This window comes from Pseudochaenichthys georgianus, chromosome 2 (assembly GCF_902827115.2).
Source record: "Pseudochaenichthys georgianus chromosome 2, fPseGeo1.2, whole genome shotgun sequence".
In the NCBI taxonomy this organism is placed as follows: Eukaryota; Metazoa; Chordata; class Actinopteri; order Perciformes; family Channichthyidae; genus Pseudochaenichthys; species Pseudochaenichthys georgianus.
In genome coordinates, this window is record NC_047504.1 from 10064147 (window position 1) to 10082220 (window position 18074).

Consider the following 18074-nt stretch of genomic DNA (forward strand, 5'->3'; position numbering starts at 1 on the left):
AAACATTACAAGACAAGTTATATCTCTATTTCCATGCTCCGAAAACTAAGCATGCATTGGCTTTTATTCTGAGAATCCCTCAGAGCGGAAGTGGCCTGTCTCCCGGCAGCTTGACGCGGGTTGGCTGGGTCACGCTGCAGCCAGCCGGATGTTTTGCGTCGCCAGTATGTGACGGGAACATTTGCTCATTTCACCGAAGAACATAATCCCGCGGCTCCAGGGCGGCTCTGGTCAGGTGAGTAGCCGAGCACAGTGTTAGTTTATAGGCCTGGTTTGCTCCAGGACCTGTGGGAAGGTGTGGGTGAAAGCTGCAGAGAGGTCGTGACGGTGTGGTTTGCAGTGACCGTGCACGCTACTTGCGCGCTCCCAAACACCCACCATGTAGTTTCTATTGCTTGTAAACCGCTTCAACAGGCGGATGCATGTCCTAATGCAGGGTTTAAAAGAGAGTAATGAGCAAACACAAGCTTCCACTAGTTCTGATGCATGAATCTGCCCCCCCCACCTAGTGTGCATCTGTATGTGTCAGCTGTGTCTTTGTTGCAATCAGCAGTGATTGGCAGGAGGAGGTGAAGTGAGCATGCACAAGCCCCAGCAGCTGTTTTATTACTACATTTACCCTTTAACTTCTGTACATCCCCCACTGATTGCAAGTACTCACATCGTGTACTTTAAAGTAGCAGTACCATTGTAGGAATACTACAAGTAAAAGTCCTGCGATCAAAATGTTACAAAAGTATTGGCATCAAAATATACTTAACGTACCAACATTAAAAGTACTTTTTATTATAATTGTTGATCAGGAAAGTGTTAACAAAGCTGGTAAAGGTGCAGCTAGTTTGACTGAATGTGTATACTGTAGGGTAGCTTGTGAATTTACTTACTTTAAAATCATTAATCACATTATTAAATACATGGTTTTATAAGTTGAAACTCTTAATTTGATCAGGCCCTTTGCCTCTCTTGCTTTCCCCGTTATGAGTATTGATTTAGAAACACTGCCATGGTGATATCCTAACTTAATCCATACTGATTTGATGTGTATCCAGTGGTTTGTGAAGGGGGACAGGTCAGAGGGGACAGGGGGGTCTCCTGCCGCTGTTAGGACCATGCATGCAACTCATGTATTTGTTTAAACCTGCCACGTGGTTTCAATACTTAAACACATACAGTAATTAATCTAAGGTCAAATAAATAAATTGGTCCAGCTTCTAAGTTGTGTTTTAATGTTTTTGGTGAATTAAAGAGAGGGTAAGCTCACCATGTTTGGGTTAGACCATTACAATAGTCACCTTGAGTTTTAAGAAGTTATTACAGATCATATTTCAGTTTTCCAGTGATCAGAATAACAAACCGAGAGCAGACGGTCTCTCCTCTCATCGCTCTGCTGCTGAACTGCAGCTCACACGAGTGTGTGTGCACTCGGTGTGGAGTGCACACACACACGCACGCACACACACTCATCTGTCTGCAAAACGATCACGCTGCAGTTGTTGGAGCAGCTCACACACCTGTTTGTTTGGACAGATGGTGCACAGAGCGCTCCTCTGTCTCTCTCTGTGTGTGTGTGTGTGTGTGTGTGTGTGTGTGTGTGTGTGTGTGTGTGTGTGTGTGTGTGTGTGTGTGTGTGTGTGTGTGTGTGTGTGTGTGTGTGTGTGTGTGTGTGTGTGTGTGTGTGTGTGTGTGTGTGTGTGTGTGTGTGTGTGTGTGTGTGTGTGTGTGTGTGTGTGTGTGTGTGTGTGTGTGTGTGTGTGTGTGTGTGTGTGTGTGTGTGTGTGTGTGTGTGTGTGTGTGTGGAGATACTGAGTCAGCTGCCGTTTCCTCTCATCGCCCTTATCTCACTGGACAAGCCGAGCCAGAACACACTCTTATTTAATCAGGCAGTTGCTTTCCTGTTGAGCCACTAAGCTGCATTTCATTTGGCACGTTGAGCCAAACACACTCCCACCACAGACTGCCTTGTTGCTTTAGATTAATACCAATGTAGACGCCGAGATAAATAACGTGTGCCTTACCTCGCTGAACTAATATCTGCTCTCGTGTAAGGAGCTGGATCATACTGCAACTATTTAGAGAATTACTTTTCACTTTTCTCTGCCTTATATGAGAGAAAACTGCATCTGCTTGGGCTGTGGGACATTGGTTCAGACAAAATAATAAATGGAAATATTCCAGAAGGGCTCTTGAGAGCGCAGGCCTCGTCCAAGGCTGAACATAACGGTGTGTATCTGTTCAGACCCTATGATCCCTTTCGCTGATTGCACCGTATTCATCAATACGACCCAAACTCTCCCCGTCCATGTGCTCAGACTTCCCCTCTAAGCAGCTCGGCATGGAGGCTTCTACATATTCTTCTTTGCCGCGCTGGGTACATTTTATTTAACTTCCTCCTTTTCGTCCCTGTCCATCGTATCTTGAGGGCCACATTGCTGCATATTGCGTGCACGGTCTGGTGAGTACACTTAGTAGAGTGCTGCAAAGTGTCTCACAGAAGTAGTTCAGTGCAACAATGTTTTTGTATTTTCCCATCCAGGTTTTTGTAGAAACACGTTTAAAGTGCATACAGGACACTCCTGCAAATACATATATTCATTTATCAGAGCTGCAGCAGCAAGTCAACTGTCTCCATGGGTTCGACTGACGATACAAGCCATTTAAAGCCAGCACTTTGAACTTCCAGAAACCAGGATGGACAGTTTCAGTTATTTGTGACATTGTATGGACTTATTGACTAATCGGCAGAAGATTGATGAAAGCCAGAGGCAGAGATTTGTGTTCCGAGTCATCTGCCCCAAGTGTGCTGCAACAAAGAGAAGCAGGTCCCCCCCTCGTACTCATTGGGACATAGCACTTTTTGATGTCCCTCGCCCCCCCAGCTCTTGTCCCTTTTCCCTTTCAGGCCGGCCACACTCTCCTCTTCCCTCCTGCACTCTCTTAAAGGCCGGGCCAGTCTTTCAGCCAGCCTTGGTCTGTTCTCCCCCTTTTGAACCCCCCACCCCGGGACAAAGAGTGGAGAGTGACTGCTCTGCAGCCAGGTGTTCTCCAGTGCTGCCCCGGGCCCTAATAGCCCCGGCCTTCACCCTGCAGCTGCCCTCCCCTGCCTCCCATTGTGTGGCTCTATTGTTCCTCCGCCCGCCCCTCGTTGATTCATCGGCCACACAGGGGAGAGTGTGTGTGCCGGTGGACGTTGACTACGCGTGCCTTGGGGAAACTGTGTGTTGCAGGCATTTGCCCAAAGCCACTCCCCTCTTCCTCCTCTTCCCCCCCCCCCCCGCCTCTGTACCTCATTGTAAGGCCGCTGCGCTCTGATTGGTGGAAAATCAGCCACTCTAAATGAGGGAATGGCAGACATTGTTGCTCCATCTGTTCTGCCACTCATTGTCCAACTTGCCTGCTTCTGTGAAAGGGAAACAACAAGGCAGCGCTGGGAGGCTCAGGCAGGAGGACAGAGGTGCTCTGGATGTGGCTGCTGCAGCAACTTTAGGACTTTCACCTGCAGTGTTTACCCAAATCTGGTTCTCCAAGGACTTCAATGTGTGGACATGAGCTGGAAAGCGTCCCTTTCTTCTGTGTTTGGTAATCTCTTAAACTCTGGTAAGTGTTCTGCTTTTAACCTCACTCTCATTCTGAAATTGTACCTTTTTTAGCTTTACATTTTAGCTGTAAAGCAATGAGACTCCTACCCTCGCTGTCACCTCACTGGGGCTATCGAGGTGATAACATGCAATACCTGCTGCATTACAGGTTACCTAAGATACCAGATTGTAGGGAATTTTTAATATGCCTGTCGCGTTAATAATTGCACGTTGTTAAGTTCAGAATTAAGAAAATAAGGTGCAGTCCAGCTTGTCTTCGTGTTGATGGATGTGAAGCATTATAAATGTTTTAATGTGCAGCCCGAAGTCATAGGACTGAGTTTTAGCGCAGGATAACACCTGCCGAACTTCTATCTGCAGTCGCTTGAATTTCCAACCGTGGGATCTGTGTTGATATGAGATCTTGAGGGGGTGGGGGGGGGCTGGTGTTGACTTTATTTTTGGTTTAAAAAGCCGTTATGTGGGTCACATGGGGCTGGAGGAAACTGTGTGTGTGTGTGTGTGTGTGTGTGTGTGTGTGTGTGTGTGTGTGTGTGTGTGTGTGTGTGTGTGTGTGTGTGTGTGTGTGTGTGTGTGTGTGTGTGTGTGTGTGTGTGGTGTGTGTGTGTGTGTGTGTGTGTGTGTGTGTGTGTGTGTGTGTGTGTGTGTGTGTGTGTGTGTGTGTGTGTGTGTGTGTGTGTGTGTGTGTGTGTGTGTGTGTCAAAGACAGTCTGTCCTGCTGCGTCTTTATCCTTGCTCTATTGGCTGTGTGGAGACAGTGTGTGTGTGTGTGTCAAGATGAGACACCAGTTGCGCTCAGCAGACATCTGTTACCCTGCTGCAGGCGGGGATAGCCTAGCGCGCCATCTAGATGCACACACACACACACACACACACACACACACACACACACACACACACTCGGCTGATTATCCTAGGACCGCCCCCTTTTTTACAATAACTTGTTCACAGTATCAGACATGCAGCGGTATATTGCCAGACAACTCCCCCCTCCGCCCTTTAAACCCCAAACCCTGTGCCCCCTCTCTCACCCCCTGCACACACACTTCTTTTTCTTACACAAAGCTCCCACATACAAAGCGCTGTGAGGACTGTTACATATTCATTACTGCCTCCATCAAAGCCTCGGCGCTGCTGTGTGTGGGAGCTTTGAAAGATGCTCCCCCTGAGATGGAGAGGTGGCTCTGCCGTTGGTCCGCTAACTCTAAGCCTCATTTGGGAATTCCTCACTTCACGACATGCATTATTCTGCAGAGCTCGGACCACACCAGGAGACTTTTTACATCCAAAGGCGCTCAGATGTTGCAACAGGATTATTATCAGATTTGTGAAATGAAATGAGGTTAATGCGATGCAGCAGATAACCCGCCATATGCTTCACAGATGAGCGTGTTTACGATACGATATGACTTTATTTGTCCGATCAAGTCTGAAATTTAACTTGCGCCACAGCAGCTCCATGTCCAACATCAACAGACGAGTGTCCAGACACACAATGCATGAAACACAAACAACACACATTTAACACAACAACACAATCAGTGAGAGAAAAGCTGCTCGAAGCCTTCAGCGTGCATCTGATCTGGGATCAGCCCTGTGTGCTCTGTGAGGTCAGACTGATGCACAAAGGATGCTTCAGTCTGACCTTATTGAATGGTGGGACCCTGTATCTCCCATTAGACGGGAGCAGTTCATATTCACCGTTCAGAACATGGTTTGGGTCGGAGAGGAGGACAGCCTCACTGGGTCAGAGTCTCTGACGGGTTGACCAACAACCTTTGAGCAGATTTTAATTTGATTTTAAAGCTGCTGACAAACACTTGTACCGGGTAGTATTGCAGTACTGCAGAATGGACATGATCACCGATGTGAAGAACAACAGAAGAATTTCTCTGCTCGCCCCAAAAGACCTAAGACGGTGGAGAAAATACATTCTTTGTTTTGTCCTTTTTGCTCAGATATTCAATGTGATGCTTCCATGACAGCAGACGGCCAATCATTGCACCCAAGTGTTCGAATGAAACTCCCTGCTCGATTCCGTCTGTATGGATGGGGACGTTTAGGTGAACATCAGACAGTCTGTCCACTTGTAACGGGCATATTTACACCCTCGTTGTTGTTTTACATTACATTTAGCTGACGCTTCTATCCAAAGCGACTTACAATAAGTACATTCGACCAGGAAGATACAACCTTGAAGAAAGTGTGTGTGTGTGTGTGTGTGTGTGTGTGTGTGTGTGTGTGTGTGTGTGTGTGTGTGTGTGTGTGTGTGTGTGTGTGTGTGTGTGTGTGTGTGTGTGTGTGTGTGTGTGTGTGTGTGTGTGTGTGTGTGTGTGTGTGTGTGTGTGTGTGTGTGTGTGTGTGTGTGTGTGTGTGTGTGTGTGTGTGTGTGTGTGTGTGTGTGTGTGTGTGTGTGTGTGTGTGTGTGTGTGTGTGTGTGTGTGTGTGTGTGTGTGTGTGTGATCAACATTAGCCGATGCCAAGGTCCCGGTCCTAATCACTCCTGCCGGTCTATTGTTGTCCCGGTTCGGGGTTGCCAGTGAGGCACACTTAAGCCCCTCCCTCCCCCACACTGGATCTTTTTTTTTGTGTGTGTGTGGTAGTAGGCGGGTCACCGACTGAACGCCACAGCCTCTGTCTTGGCATTTGGAAAGGGGGAGAATGCTTTCAACAGCTGTAGCTTAGCAACAGTAGCTGAGACGAGTTGCTAGGCAGCGCTTTTTCATAAAATGCAGACTCACTCCACCAAGCCCCCCAACCACCGTCACAAGTCACTTCCCCTTCCATCATCTGGGCTTCATGGGCTAATCCCAACAGGATATATTAGTTATGCAATTTCTAACTGACCATTTGCATTATCAGTAACTTTTACATCCGAAAAGCTAATTTTCTGGGGAAATACTGCAGATACTTAAACTAGATTTCCTCTACCTAAGTAAACATAGTAAAACCACACTGTTGTAATAAACTGTTAATAGCACAAGTCCTGTATTCAAGTAAGCAAATAGCACTTGTTATTACCATCCTTTCTTGTGATTGGCCCGTACCTGATGTTGTGAGTGGATGTGGGGTTAAAACCTTAAAACACGTCCCTGTACAATAAGAACAAGTATTTAATAGCCTCAAGATGTATTTAAAGTAGGCTTACAACAAGTATACAACTGCACACTTCAGAGTAATATTTGCAGTTGTTTATGCATTAATGTGTTAGGGATTAAAAAAAATGGTATGTGTTCATTGTATTTTGTATAATGAATCTGAATCTTTAAAGAAACTAAAGCTGTCAGATAAATATAGTGGACTAGAAAGTGCAGTCTTCTGAGAGACAATGGAGCAGAAGTATACACCAGCAAGAAATAGAAAATACTCTTCAACTACAAATACCTCAAAGTATGTATTGGTTACTTTCCAATGTAACATATCGGCGTCCTGATCTCAGATTAACTTTCCAAAGCGCTGTCTGTAATCCGCCTGCAGATAATCCTTTGACACCAATCAGATTACCCTAACCAGATGTAATGTCCGCGGTGCTAGAATGCTGCGTGTTGATTGGCTCGGGGGCATCGGAGCCCCTCTGTGTTTTAATGAGTGACTCCAGTGCCCCAGTGGGAAGAAGCATATGGCCCTTAATTACCAGGTAGAATGTGGGGGGAGGGGAGGGTCTGTCGTCCCCAGCGCTAACGTCTTTTTTTGCAACAGTTCACCCTCTGTTCCCTTCGATTAATGTGCTGTGGCGTGGCTCTGTTGTAGCACGCCGGGGCCAGACTTTAAAAATGCGGGAGTCCCTAAATTAGGGTGGGGGGGGCCCCCCATTGTGAGTCCCCAACTGCTCAGAGACGGTGTTTAGGCAAAATGTTTCAAAGAAATAAACATGAAAATTCAGATTTTGCTAAAAGAATAGCATCAGTGTTGATTCTCATTATAATTCAGTGCATTTAATTAATAAAGCAAATATTCAGACTCTGCCTTTCATGGTTTTATCATTATGAAAATATACTGGTGGGACTTCTGTATTTGATTCTCCTCTTTTAAGGTGAGGTTTATCAGTGGTGGGTTTCCACCTCTCATGCACATTTTATTTATATCTTGTTCTCAGTTTGTGCATGACTTGAGGGATAAGAACAGTGTAGATAAATGTAACACGAAGTCATTCTAAAGTAATACAACATAACAGAACATTTCCTAAATATATCTCACTCATCCGGTCTGTCTTCTTCAGGCACCAATGACTCGATCTTTGTGAGAGGGCAGCAGTGGGCCCGCGGTGCTGGATGTCTGTGACGGTTCCATGGGCCAGAAGGACCATGAGGAGGCAGGAGCGGGACTCATCCTGGACCTGGGGCTGGATCTGGAGTACCTCCACGTAGCAGGGGCCGAGCGGCAGGCTGGCTGCTCTGACGGGCCCCCTGCCATGGAGGAGCAGGGGGAGAGCCCCAGCAGCTGTGGCCCCACCAACGACCCGGAGGAAAATGGAGGGTCGGATGCAGAGTGCGAGCCGGCGCCTTCTCCCAGCGACCCAGACGGAGGCTTGGCTCTCAGTAAGAACACGCACCAGCCGCTCTGTCGGACCCAGTGTGTGGACTTGGGCACCGACGGCCCTCCTGAGCTCCCATCAGAAGTGGAAGATGACACCCCAGCCCAGCCTTCCCCCAGCTCCCCCTGTACGCTCCCCCCACCCGAGCCTCCGTGCGCCGCCTCCTCATCAGAGCCGGCCCTCGAGGGCGGAGGAAAGGAGCACCAGGCCAAGCTGGAGTTCGCCCTGAAGCTGGGATACTCGGAGGAGACGGTGCGCCTGGTGCTTTCCAAGCTCGGCCCCGACACCCTCATCAACGACATCCTGGGAGAGCTGGTCAAACTGGGCACCAAGTCAGAGGCCGAGCAGCCGGTCGCATCGTTAGCCTCTACCTCCTCCTCTTCATCGTCCTCTTCCTCTTGTGGCTGTTCTGATCTGCTGGAGAGCCAGAGGTCGGACTCGCCCTGTCCGTCAGATCCTCTGGGCGACCAGGACAACCTGCGGCCCGTGGTGCTGGACGGCAGCAACGTAGCCATGAGGTGAGCAGGAAACTATTCAGTGTTTAAATCCTGCACAGTTCCAGATAACTGCAACAAAACTATTAGAATTCAAATATTTGTATAATTAGATTCCAGTGTCAGTTGCATAGTATTGTCCCGGAGTCATGTGATCCAAACATCAGTTGAAAAATGTTAAACGTACATTTTAAAGACATCTAACAAAATATCCCGGTTTAATCCATATGTGTTGGTGTTCAGGTTTTCAAAACATCTTCACTGGGGTTAAATTCATTCAAGTCATTTAACCTTCCTTACACCCCTAATTCAATCGTTGTGACATTTCCTTTAGTGCTCCAACACAGCCGACTTTAACATCACAGCATTACCTACGTCTCCATTGCATTCATCTGCATTCCCTCCTTTTATTATGTCCTACAGCCATGGCAACAAGGAAGTGTTTTCCTGCCAAGGCATCCAGCTGGCGGTTGATTGGTTCCTCGAACGTGGCCATCATGACATCACAGTGTTTGTGCCAGCGTGGAGGAAAGAGCAGTCCCGCCCCGACGCCCCGATAACAGGTCGGTGCAAGAGGCTGATCGATGCACACACACACTGCACACACACACTGCAGTCGATACGGTGAGAGTCTTTTTCTCATACCTCCCTCCACCCACAGATCAGGAGACCCTGCGTCGCCTGGAAAAGGAGAAGATCCTGGTCTTCACTCCCTCTCGGCGCGTCCAAGGCCGGCGCGTGGTTTGCTATGACGACCGCTTCATCGTCAAGCTGGCCTATGAGTCAGACGGCATCATCGTCTCCAATGACAACTACCGAGACCTGGCTAACGAGAAGCCGGAGTGGAAGAAGTTCATCGACGAGCGGCTGCTCATGTACTCCTTTGTCAATGACAAGTAAGTGGAGGTGGATGAGGGAGGGGCCGAGTGGGATGGAGATGAATTAAGTGGTGTCATAAGAATTGTGGCATTTATGGTTTGTCTCTAATTTTAAACTTTCATATCTCATTCCCTTTTATCACTCGATCACATTTGACATTTAGTTTGACAAATGCCAAGACAGCTGACATTTTCACTTATTTGATGCGCGCTAACGGCTTATTTCACTCAGAGATGCACCCAGTGCTTCCTGTCATATCTAACCCTGCCCCCCCTCCTCTCAGATTCATGCCCCCAGATGACCCTCTCGGTCGCCACGGCCCCAGTTTAGACAACTTCCTGCGGAAAAGACCCGTCATGCCCGAGCAGAAGAAACAGCCTTGCCCCTACGGTGAGAACCCAGATCACATATATAGACTTATCTTACATGATGTTCATTGTGACTTCCTTTTAAATAATCGTTCCTTTTGTCTCCAGGAAAGAAGTGCACTTACGGCCACAAGTGTAAGTACTACCACCCAGAGAGAGGTGCTCAGCCTCAGCGTGCCGTCGCTGATGAGCTGCGTGCCATTGCCAAATCGTGTGTCACCACAAAGAACCAGGGGGACACTGGGTTGGTTAAGAGCCACAGTGTGCCAGCTGGCAGCCTTGATGCTAAAAAAGCCGCCCAGAAAAGGCCGTCAGACCCGAGCATCCGAGCCCTGTCGTACAGCGACGCGGAGGAGAAGTTGGCCAGAGGGAGGGCGGAAAGCCAGAAGAGCAGTATGTGTGGGAGTGTAACCATGTCTACGGCTCCAGGGGGCCCGCCGTCCTGTTTTAGCCTTCCCCAGGAGCAGCAGTCCAGATCTGTGACTCCTCATAGTCTCCCGGCCCCGAGCCACGACCTTTACCCTCACTGTGAGTCTCCAGACTTGAGCTACTACTCTGTGACTCGCGCGTACTCCGGCCTGAGCCTCTCCTCCAGACGCAGCCCTGACTGTCGCTTCCCCGCCGACTCAGACCTGCGCCTGGGCTCCATGGGCTCCGCTGGCTCCGAATGCGGCAGTGAAAGCAGCGTGAGTTGCGGCAGCAGCTGCGACTCGTACAGCGAGAGGCCGTGTCCCGCCTGCCCCGCAGACACATTATTGGAAGACAACCTCCATTTTGCTAACCCTCACAGCCGGTTGTATCCCCATCATGCCGCGTCAAACCACGAGCTGTGCGGCCTTCACCCTGCAGATTACGCCAACATCCAGCACGGCTACCACCTGGCCCGCGGGCAGAGCTGTGCTCACGACCAGGCCCCCCCCGAGGCCCCCCCAAAGCGCCCCCTCTACCCGCTGCCTCCTCACCTCCAGCACCAGCCGCTGACCGCTCGCTCCAGCTGCCCGGGCGACTACCACTCCCTGCCCCAGTCCAGCCCTCACCCCCCCGGCTCTCCTCTCGGACGCTGCCTGGCTCCGACGCGAGGGGAAAGCGTGTCAGACTCGCATCTTTACGAACACCACTCGACATCGCACCATCACCCCCGGACAAAAGCGCTGCCCGGCTGGGACTCTTACTACAGACAGCCTCCATTGCCGCCGTCCAGGTACGAGCCGTCGGCCTATCAGAGCCTGCCGGACACCCGCCAATCGTCCTGGCACGCCCGTCTCTGGGCCCAGGAAGGCTACACCCAGCACCACTCCTCCCACCCAGCGCTCCACCCATCCTCCACACATTACTTGAACCACCCCCCGCCTCCAGCCCACTCTCCTCACCCCCCTCATCCATCCAGCGCTCCTCTGCCACCGTACCCGCCTCACCTAACAATGCCCTCCCACGCTACTTCCTCCTACATGCCGCAGCACCCAGAATCCCCTGCACACAGCCGCTACGGGGACATGAGGGAGAAGGTGTACGTCAACCTGTGCAACATCTTCCCCTCGGAGCTGGTGAGCCGGGTGATGGCCAGGAGCCCCCACGTCACAGACCCCCAGCAGCTGGCAGCCGCTATACTTGCAGAGAAAGCCCAAACAGGCTACTGAAGAACAAGGGAACATCAAATAGCAGTTATGAAGCCACGTGTGAAAGCGCGTTGGGTTTGCATGGTGGAATTTGATATGTTTTTTAATTGTCTGTAAGTGGAGATTAAATCTATTCAGCTCTGATCACTCAACTCAACTTTCACAAATGTGGGGAGAATTCTATTAGTGTGTGACGTGGAGAGTTTTTTCCGACCCAGTAAAACATTTTATTTATTTACTAGCTTATCATAAGTCTTTCACATGCACAACTTATTATGCATTTAAACATTTCCACCACCTTTACGACCAGGTTTTCTTTGAGATGGACTACACATTTTCATAATGTGCATTGTAGGCCCTCGAGAGTTAAGTCACAAATAACTATTTTAATGTGATTTGTTATGTGGCAAATCCACATCTAGTACGCCATGGTCACGTGAGCTTCAAACCACTACCTGACCAAGGCTTGTGTATAATATCAATATATGTGTGTGTGTGTTGTGCGGCCACTCGAGGGGCTTTTTTCATGTTGGTAAAAATGGGTGAATGCTGGTTGTCTTATTTGAGATGACGTCAGTATTTGGTCAGAGTTGTAGCTGTAGAGATGGGTGACCCTGTCGTGTGTACCTTAGTTTTAGTAAGGGACATCTCTCTTTCTCTCTGTCTCTCTATCTCTCTAGTCATTTGGGTCAACTCTGGTATCTGCTACAGACCGAAAACATCCGGACCTCAGTAAATCCAACATGTAAATATATTTAACAGACTGCCCTTGCCGTGTTTTTGGCTAAGAGCGTCGACTGTTGTCTGTAGCAGATCCCAGCTGAATCCATGCTAGACGGAGAAAACCTTGTTTGATACAAATTGTATCATTACCTAAGTCGCTGATATATACAGTACATGGAATTGTTGATCTGTATCTATCAAACACTCTTGATGTATTGCTATATTATAAAATGCATTGACAACAGTTCCAATCGAGATCCAACTTATAATCTTGTGGAAATTGCCTTGAGACAATTATGTTTTGAAACAAAAGGGGTTGTCTGCCTACTATGTTTAGGTTTCACAACTTCTTCTTTATCCGAGTTTTTGGGTTTGAAGCTGGCTTATTTTCTACAGGAGCTCCGATGAAATCACATGTGAGAGTTATGCTTTGGTTAACTGGCCCAATAAAAAAACCAGAAGTCAACTAGTCTGTTATTTCACTGTGAGGTTGGGGTCAGTTAATTTTAAGCTCTTTTTTTTTTGCCTGTAAAAATGGTATCAGTAACTTATCTATTAAATTAAACATTAAGTGGACAGACCCCAACCGTGTTTAATTAGTAACGTTTGTTTATATTGTAGTCAGTCCCAGATCCCATGGCGGCCATTCTGAAAGTCTGTAACACTCTACTTCTACTTTGAGTATTTGCACATTTATAAAGCCAGTTTTACTTTGACAAAAAGGACGAGGTCTTCATTCAAAAGCAAAAGTCAGTAAAGAAATATTGAGAAGAACAACCAATAATAAAGCTAGCTTATAAGACAAAATGCAAAACGTTTTTGTTTTTTTAGGTGCATCACAGTATGGCAGAAAAAAAATGCTAAAACTTCTCCACACACAGGAGGTTACCTGAGCACTAACTAAACTGATGCTAACATGTACTTAATACACACCTGACATGCGTGAAAGGTCCTAAAAGGCACATTTGGATGTACGTTGCACTGCTGCTAGTTGGCCATTATATTCTGAATGAAGCATAACCCTATCAAGTTTAGTTGCACTTGACGCAAGTTCATAATGGCCGCCAAGGAATTGAAGTCTACCGAGTGAGCTCCTCAGACAGTTCACCAAAAGCCAGCTACATGAAGCCCACTGGTTTCTTTCCTGTCTTACGTGTCAGATTGTGCAAATGATGAATAATTGTACAACGACATGTGCTGTTGATGAGAGAGAACTTTTGTGTGTATTGAAGAAGCGCCTTCTCTCCGGCCTCCTGGCACTGTGTGTCAGTGTGGCCCCTGAGAGTGGGCCCAAAGTAATGCCTCTTCGTGGCATTGTGCTAATGACACATCCAATTCTCTGAACTATGTTCAGCTAACTGTTATGCATGTTTTCTTTTCTGCATGTTTTCTTGTGTTTTTAGTTTGTGTATATACATAATCGTGTTTCTGTCCCGGAAGCTTTGTCTTGCCGTTATTGTGACATGATTGTAGCTGTTGAGATGAACTTATACTCAAAGTCTGGCTTGTTTTTTCTGCTTTTAAATGTTTTATCTCATCTATTAGTTAGTATTCAGAACAACAACCCCTTTGACATATAGTATAACTATTATTGGTCCATTACTGCTTCCATAAGGCTTGACATTACTCCAAAGAATTAGGAAGCATGTTTTAAATACATACACCATCATTTTCTTTGGAGGTGCACACTGTAATAGATAGTGATCATTGAAAACATTGTGATGACTTTTCTGTGTTGCAAATATTACAATACAGGCCACAATAATATAACACAACAATACAAATAAAATGTCTCTTTTCTAATTTATATTTGCATTTTGCTAGTAGTACGTGTAACTGATTGATTATTGTAACATTCTCCACTGTAACTGTGATTGTATAATAAACAGAATACTGCTATAAAACATTAGGACAGTAGGACATACTCTGAGCTATTGTTGGTGTTTTCTAGATTTTGTCACAAAAAGAAAATGTGAAAAAACAAGTCATAGTGCAAACAGTCAGTGATCCAACACTGCTCAGGTAAGCTGAAGGCTTGGGTTCGATCCTCCTGAGGCGCAGGAGATTTCAAAATGAAAGGTTTGCCTCTCAGGTCAGATGGCTCAGAGGGAGAGAAGACTGACTGTGGGACGGCAGGTTGTGGGTTCAAGGCTTATCAGGTGCAGTCATCTTGAAGGTCCACAAACCCAACAAGACATAAGCTCTACGAAACAATAATGTCTCAGGTCAAATAAGAGCTGCTTGGGCTGTGTATTTTAAGGTCCAAACCTGGGCTGAAAATCACAAAGAGGCCAGGGAACATCTCACTGTGTCAGGTTGGATGGCTCACTGTGATAAGAACCCGTCTTGGAGACCGGAGAACGTGAGTTCGAACCTCGGGTTTAAAGATCCCAGGAGTTTGAGCCTTGTGCCATGCAGAGTTTTAATGTGTCTTTCCCTTGATGAAGAAGTCGAATACAAGTAACAGCAAAGAGCTGTCATCAGGTCTCATAGCTCAAGAAGATAGAAGGGTGGTTAGTCGACCAGAGGTTGCTGGTTCGAGACATATACGTTGCAGAGAGTAGGTGGATAAGTATAAGGGGGTAATCCATCCATCCATCTTCTCCCGCTTATCCGTGGTCGGGTCGCGGGGGTAGCAGTTCCAGCAGAGAGCCCCAAACTTTCTTTTCCCTGGCGACATCAACCAGCTCTGACTGGGGGATCCCAAGGCGCTCCCAGGCCAGCGAAGAGATATAATCCCTCCACCTGGTCCTAGGTCTACCCCTTGGTCTCTTCCCAGCTGGACGTGCCTGGAACACCTCCCTAGGGAGGCGCCCAGGTGGCATCCTAACTAGGTGCCCGAACCACCTCAACTGGCTTCTTTCGACGCGAAGGAGAAGCGGCTCAACTCCGAGTCCCTCCCTGATGACCGAACTTCTCACCTTATCTCTAAGGGAGACACCAGCCACCCGGCGGAGGAAACCCATCTCGGCCGCTTGTATCCGCGATCTCGTTCTTTCGGTCATGACCCATCCTTCATGACCATAGGTGAGGGTAGGAACGAAAATGGCCCGGTAGACAGAGAGCTTTGCCTTCCGGCTCAGCTCCCTTTTCGTCACAACGGTGCGGTAAAGCGACTGCAATACCGCTCCCGCTGCTCCGATTCTCCGGCCCATCTCACGCTCCATTGATCCCTCACTCGAGAACAAGACCCCGAGATACTTGAACTCCTTCACTTGGGGTAAGGACTCATTCCCTACTTGGAGTGGACAGTCCATCGGTTTCCTGCTGAGAACCATGGCCTCAGATTTGGAGGTGCTGATCCTCATCCCAGCCGCTTCACACTCGGTTGCGAACCGATCCAGTGAGTGCTGAAGGTCGCAGACCGATGCAGCCATCAGAACCACATCATCTGCAAAAAGCAGTGGTGCAATCCTTAGTCCACCGAACTGCAGACCCCCTCCCCCACGACTACGCCTCGAAATCCGATCCATGTATATTACAAACAGGATTGGTGACAAAGCGCAGCCCTGGCGGAGGCCAACCCTCACCGGAAATGGGTCCGACTTACTGCCGAGGACCCGGACACAGCTCTCGCTTTGGGAGTACAGAGATTGGATGGCCCTGAGTAGAGACCCCCTCACCCCATACTCCCGCAGCACCTCCCACAGTAACTCCCTGGGAACCCGGTCATACGCCTTCTCCAAGTCTACAAAACACATGTAGACCGGATAAGCGTACTCCCAGGCCCCCTCCAGGATCCTTGCGAGAGTAAAAAGCTGATCCGTCGTTCCACGACCAGGACGGAATCCGCATTGTTCCTCCTCAATCTGAGGTTCGACAATCGGCCTGACCCTCCTTTCGAGTACCTTGGAGTAAACTTTCCCGGGGAGGCTGAGTAGTGTGATGCCTCTGTAATTGGCACACACCCTCTGATCCCCCTTTTTGAAAAGGGGGACCACCACCCCGGTCTGCCACTCCTTCGGTACCGTTTCCGACTTCCACGCAACGTTGATAAGACGTGTCAACCATGACAGTCCCTCAACACCCAGAGCCTTCAGCATTTCTGGGCGGATCTCATCCACCCCCGGGGCTTTGCCACTGTGGAGTTGTTTGACGACCTCAGTGACCTCCCCCCGGGAGATTGGCGTTGATCCCCCGTCATACTCCAGCTCTGCCTCTAACATAGAGGGCGGAGTTGTCGGGTTCAGGAGTTCCTCAAAGTGTTCCTTCCAACGTCCCAACACTCCATCAGTTGAGGTCAACAACGTCCCATCCTTACTGTACACAGCTTGGATGGTTCCCTGCTTCCCCCTCCTGAGGTGTCGGACAGTTTTCCAGAACAACTTTGGTGCCGCCCGAAAGTCCTTCTCCATGTCTTCTCCGAACTTCTCCCACACCCGCTGCTTTGCCTCGGCCACGGATGAGGCTGCTGCCCTTCGGGCCTGTCGGTACCTTGCAACTGCTTCGGGAGTCCCCCGGGATAACAAATCCCTGAAGGCCTCCTTCTTCAGTCGGACGGCTTCCCTGACCACCGGTGTCCACCAGGAGGTTCGAGGGTTACCGCCCCTTGAGGCACCTAAGACCTTGAGACCACAGCTCCCCACCGCGGCTTCGGCAATAGAGGCTTTGAACACCGACCACTCTGGTTCAATGTCCCCAACCTCCACAGGAATGCCCGAAAAGCTCCGCCGGAGGTGTGAGTTGAAGGCCTCCTGAACTTGGGCCTCCTCCAGACGTTCCCAGTTCACCCGAACTACACGTTTGGGCTTACCAGGTCTATCCAGAGGCTTCCCCCGCCACTCGACCCAACTCACCACCAGATGGTGATCAGTTGACAACTCCGCCCCTCTCTTTACCCGAGTGTCCAAAACATACGGCCTCAGGTCCGATGATACGATAACGAAATCGATCATGGACCTTCTGCCTAGGGTGCTCTGGTACCACGTACACTTATGAGCATCCTTATGTTCGAACATGGTGTTTGTTATGGCCAATCCATGACTAGCACAGAAGTCCAGTAACAAACCACCACTCCGGTTCAGATCAGGGGGGCCGTTCCTCCCAATCACGCCCCTCCAAGTGTCTCCATCATTGCCCACATGTGCGTTGAAGTCTCCCAGCAAGACTAAGGAGTCCCCTTCAGGAGCCCCATACAGGACTCTTTCCAGGGTCTCCAAGAAGGCCGAATACTCTGAACTGCTGTTGGGTGCATAAGCACACACAACAGTCAGAGTTTTCCCCCCCATAACCCGCAGGCGTAGGGAGGCGACCCTCTCGTCCACTGGGGTAAACTCCAACAACGAAGCACCTAACCGGGGACTTGTGAGTATCCCCACACCCGCCCGGCGCCTCACACCTTGAGCAACTCCGGAGAAGAATAGAGTCCAACCCCTATCCAGAAGTAAGGTTCCAGAGCCGACGCTGTGCGTAGAGGTGAGCCCAACCAGATCCAACTGGTACCGCTCCACCTCCCGCACAAGCTCCGCTTCCTTCCCCCCCAGAGAGGTGACGTTCCACGTCCCCAAAGCCAGCTTCTGCCGCCCGGGTCTGGTCCGTCGAGACCCTCCGCTTTCACTGCCACCCGTCTGGCAGCGCACCCGACCCCATCGATGTTTCCCGTAGGTGGTGGGCCCGCGGGACAGAGAAGCGGAGGTGTTGCCCACGTTGCCTTTTCGGGCTGGGCCCGGCCGGGCTCCGTGGCAAGCCCGGCCACCAGACGCTCGCCGACGAGTCCTCCTTCTGGGCGTGGCTCCAGAAGGGGACCCCGGGCTTCCTCCGGGCCGGGTATCCTCACTTCTTGTTTTTCCTTTCATGAGGTCTTTTGAACCAATCTTAGTCTGGCCCCTTGCCTGAGACCAATTTGCCATGGGAGACCCTACCAG

At 49.3% G+C, this 18074-nt stretch overlaps 1 protein-coding gene across 2 annotated transcripts; it reads left to right on the plus strand.

Annotated features, from left to right (window-relative positions):
- The first annotated feature begins 109 nt into the window (after positions 1-109).
- LOC117459589 (probable ribonuclease ZC3H12C) lies at positions 110-14140 on the plus strand. 2 transcript variants are annotated; one of them, XM_034100517.1, is made up of 7 exons: positions 110-235; positions 3407-3594; positions 7816-8648; positions 9048-9187; positions 9286-9520; positions 9787-9893; positions 9980-14140. In XM_034100517.1, exons 3-7 carry the CDS (start codon positions 7885-7887, stop codon positions 11506-11508), a joined length of 2775 nt encoding a protein of 924 aa, XP_033956408.1. In that variant the 5' UTR covers positions 110-235; positions 3407-3594; positions 7816-7884; the 3' UTR covers positions 11509-14140. The 2 variants fall into 2 exon arrangements, with proteins under 2 accessions (XP_033956408.1, XP_033956398.1); XM_034100507.1 differs by lacking the exon at positions 3407-3594.
- The last annotated feature ends 3934 nt before the right edge of the window (positions 14141-18074 follow it).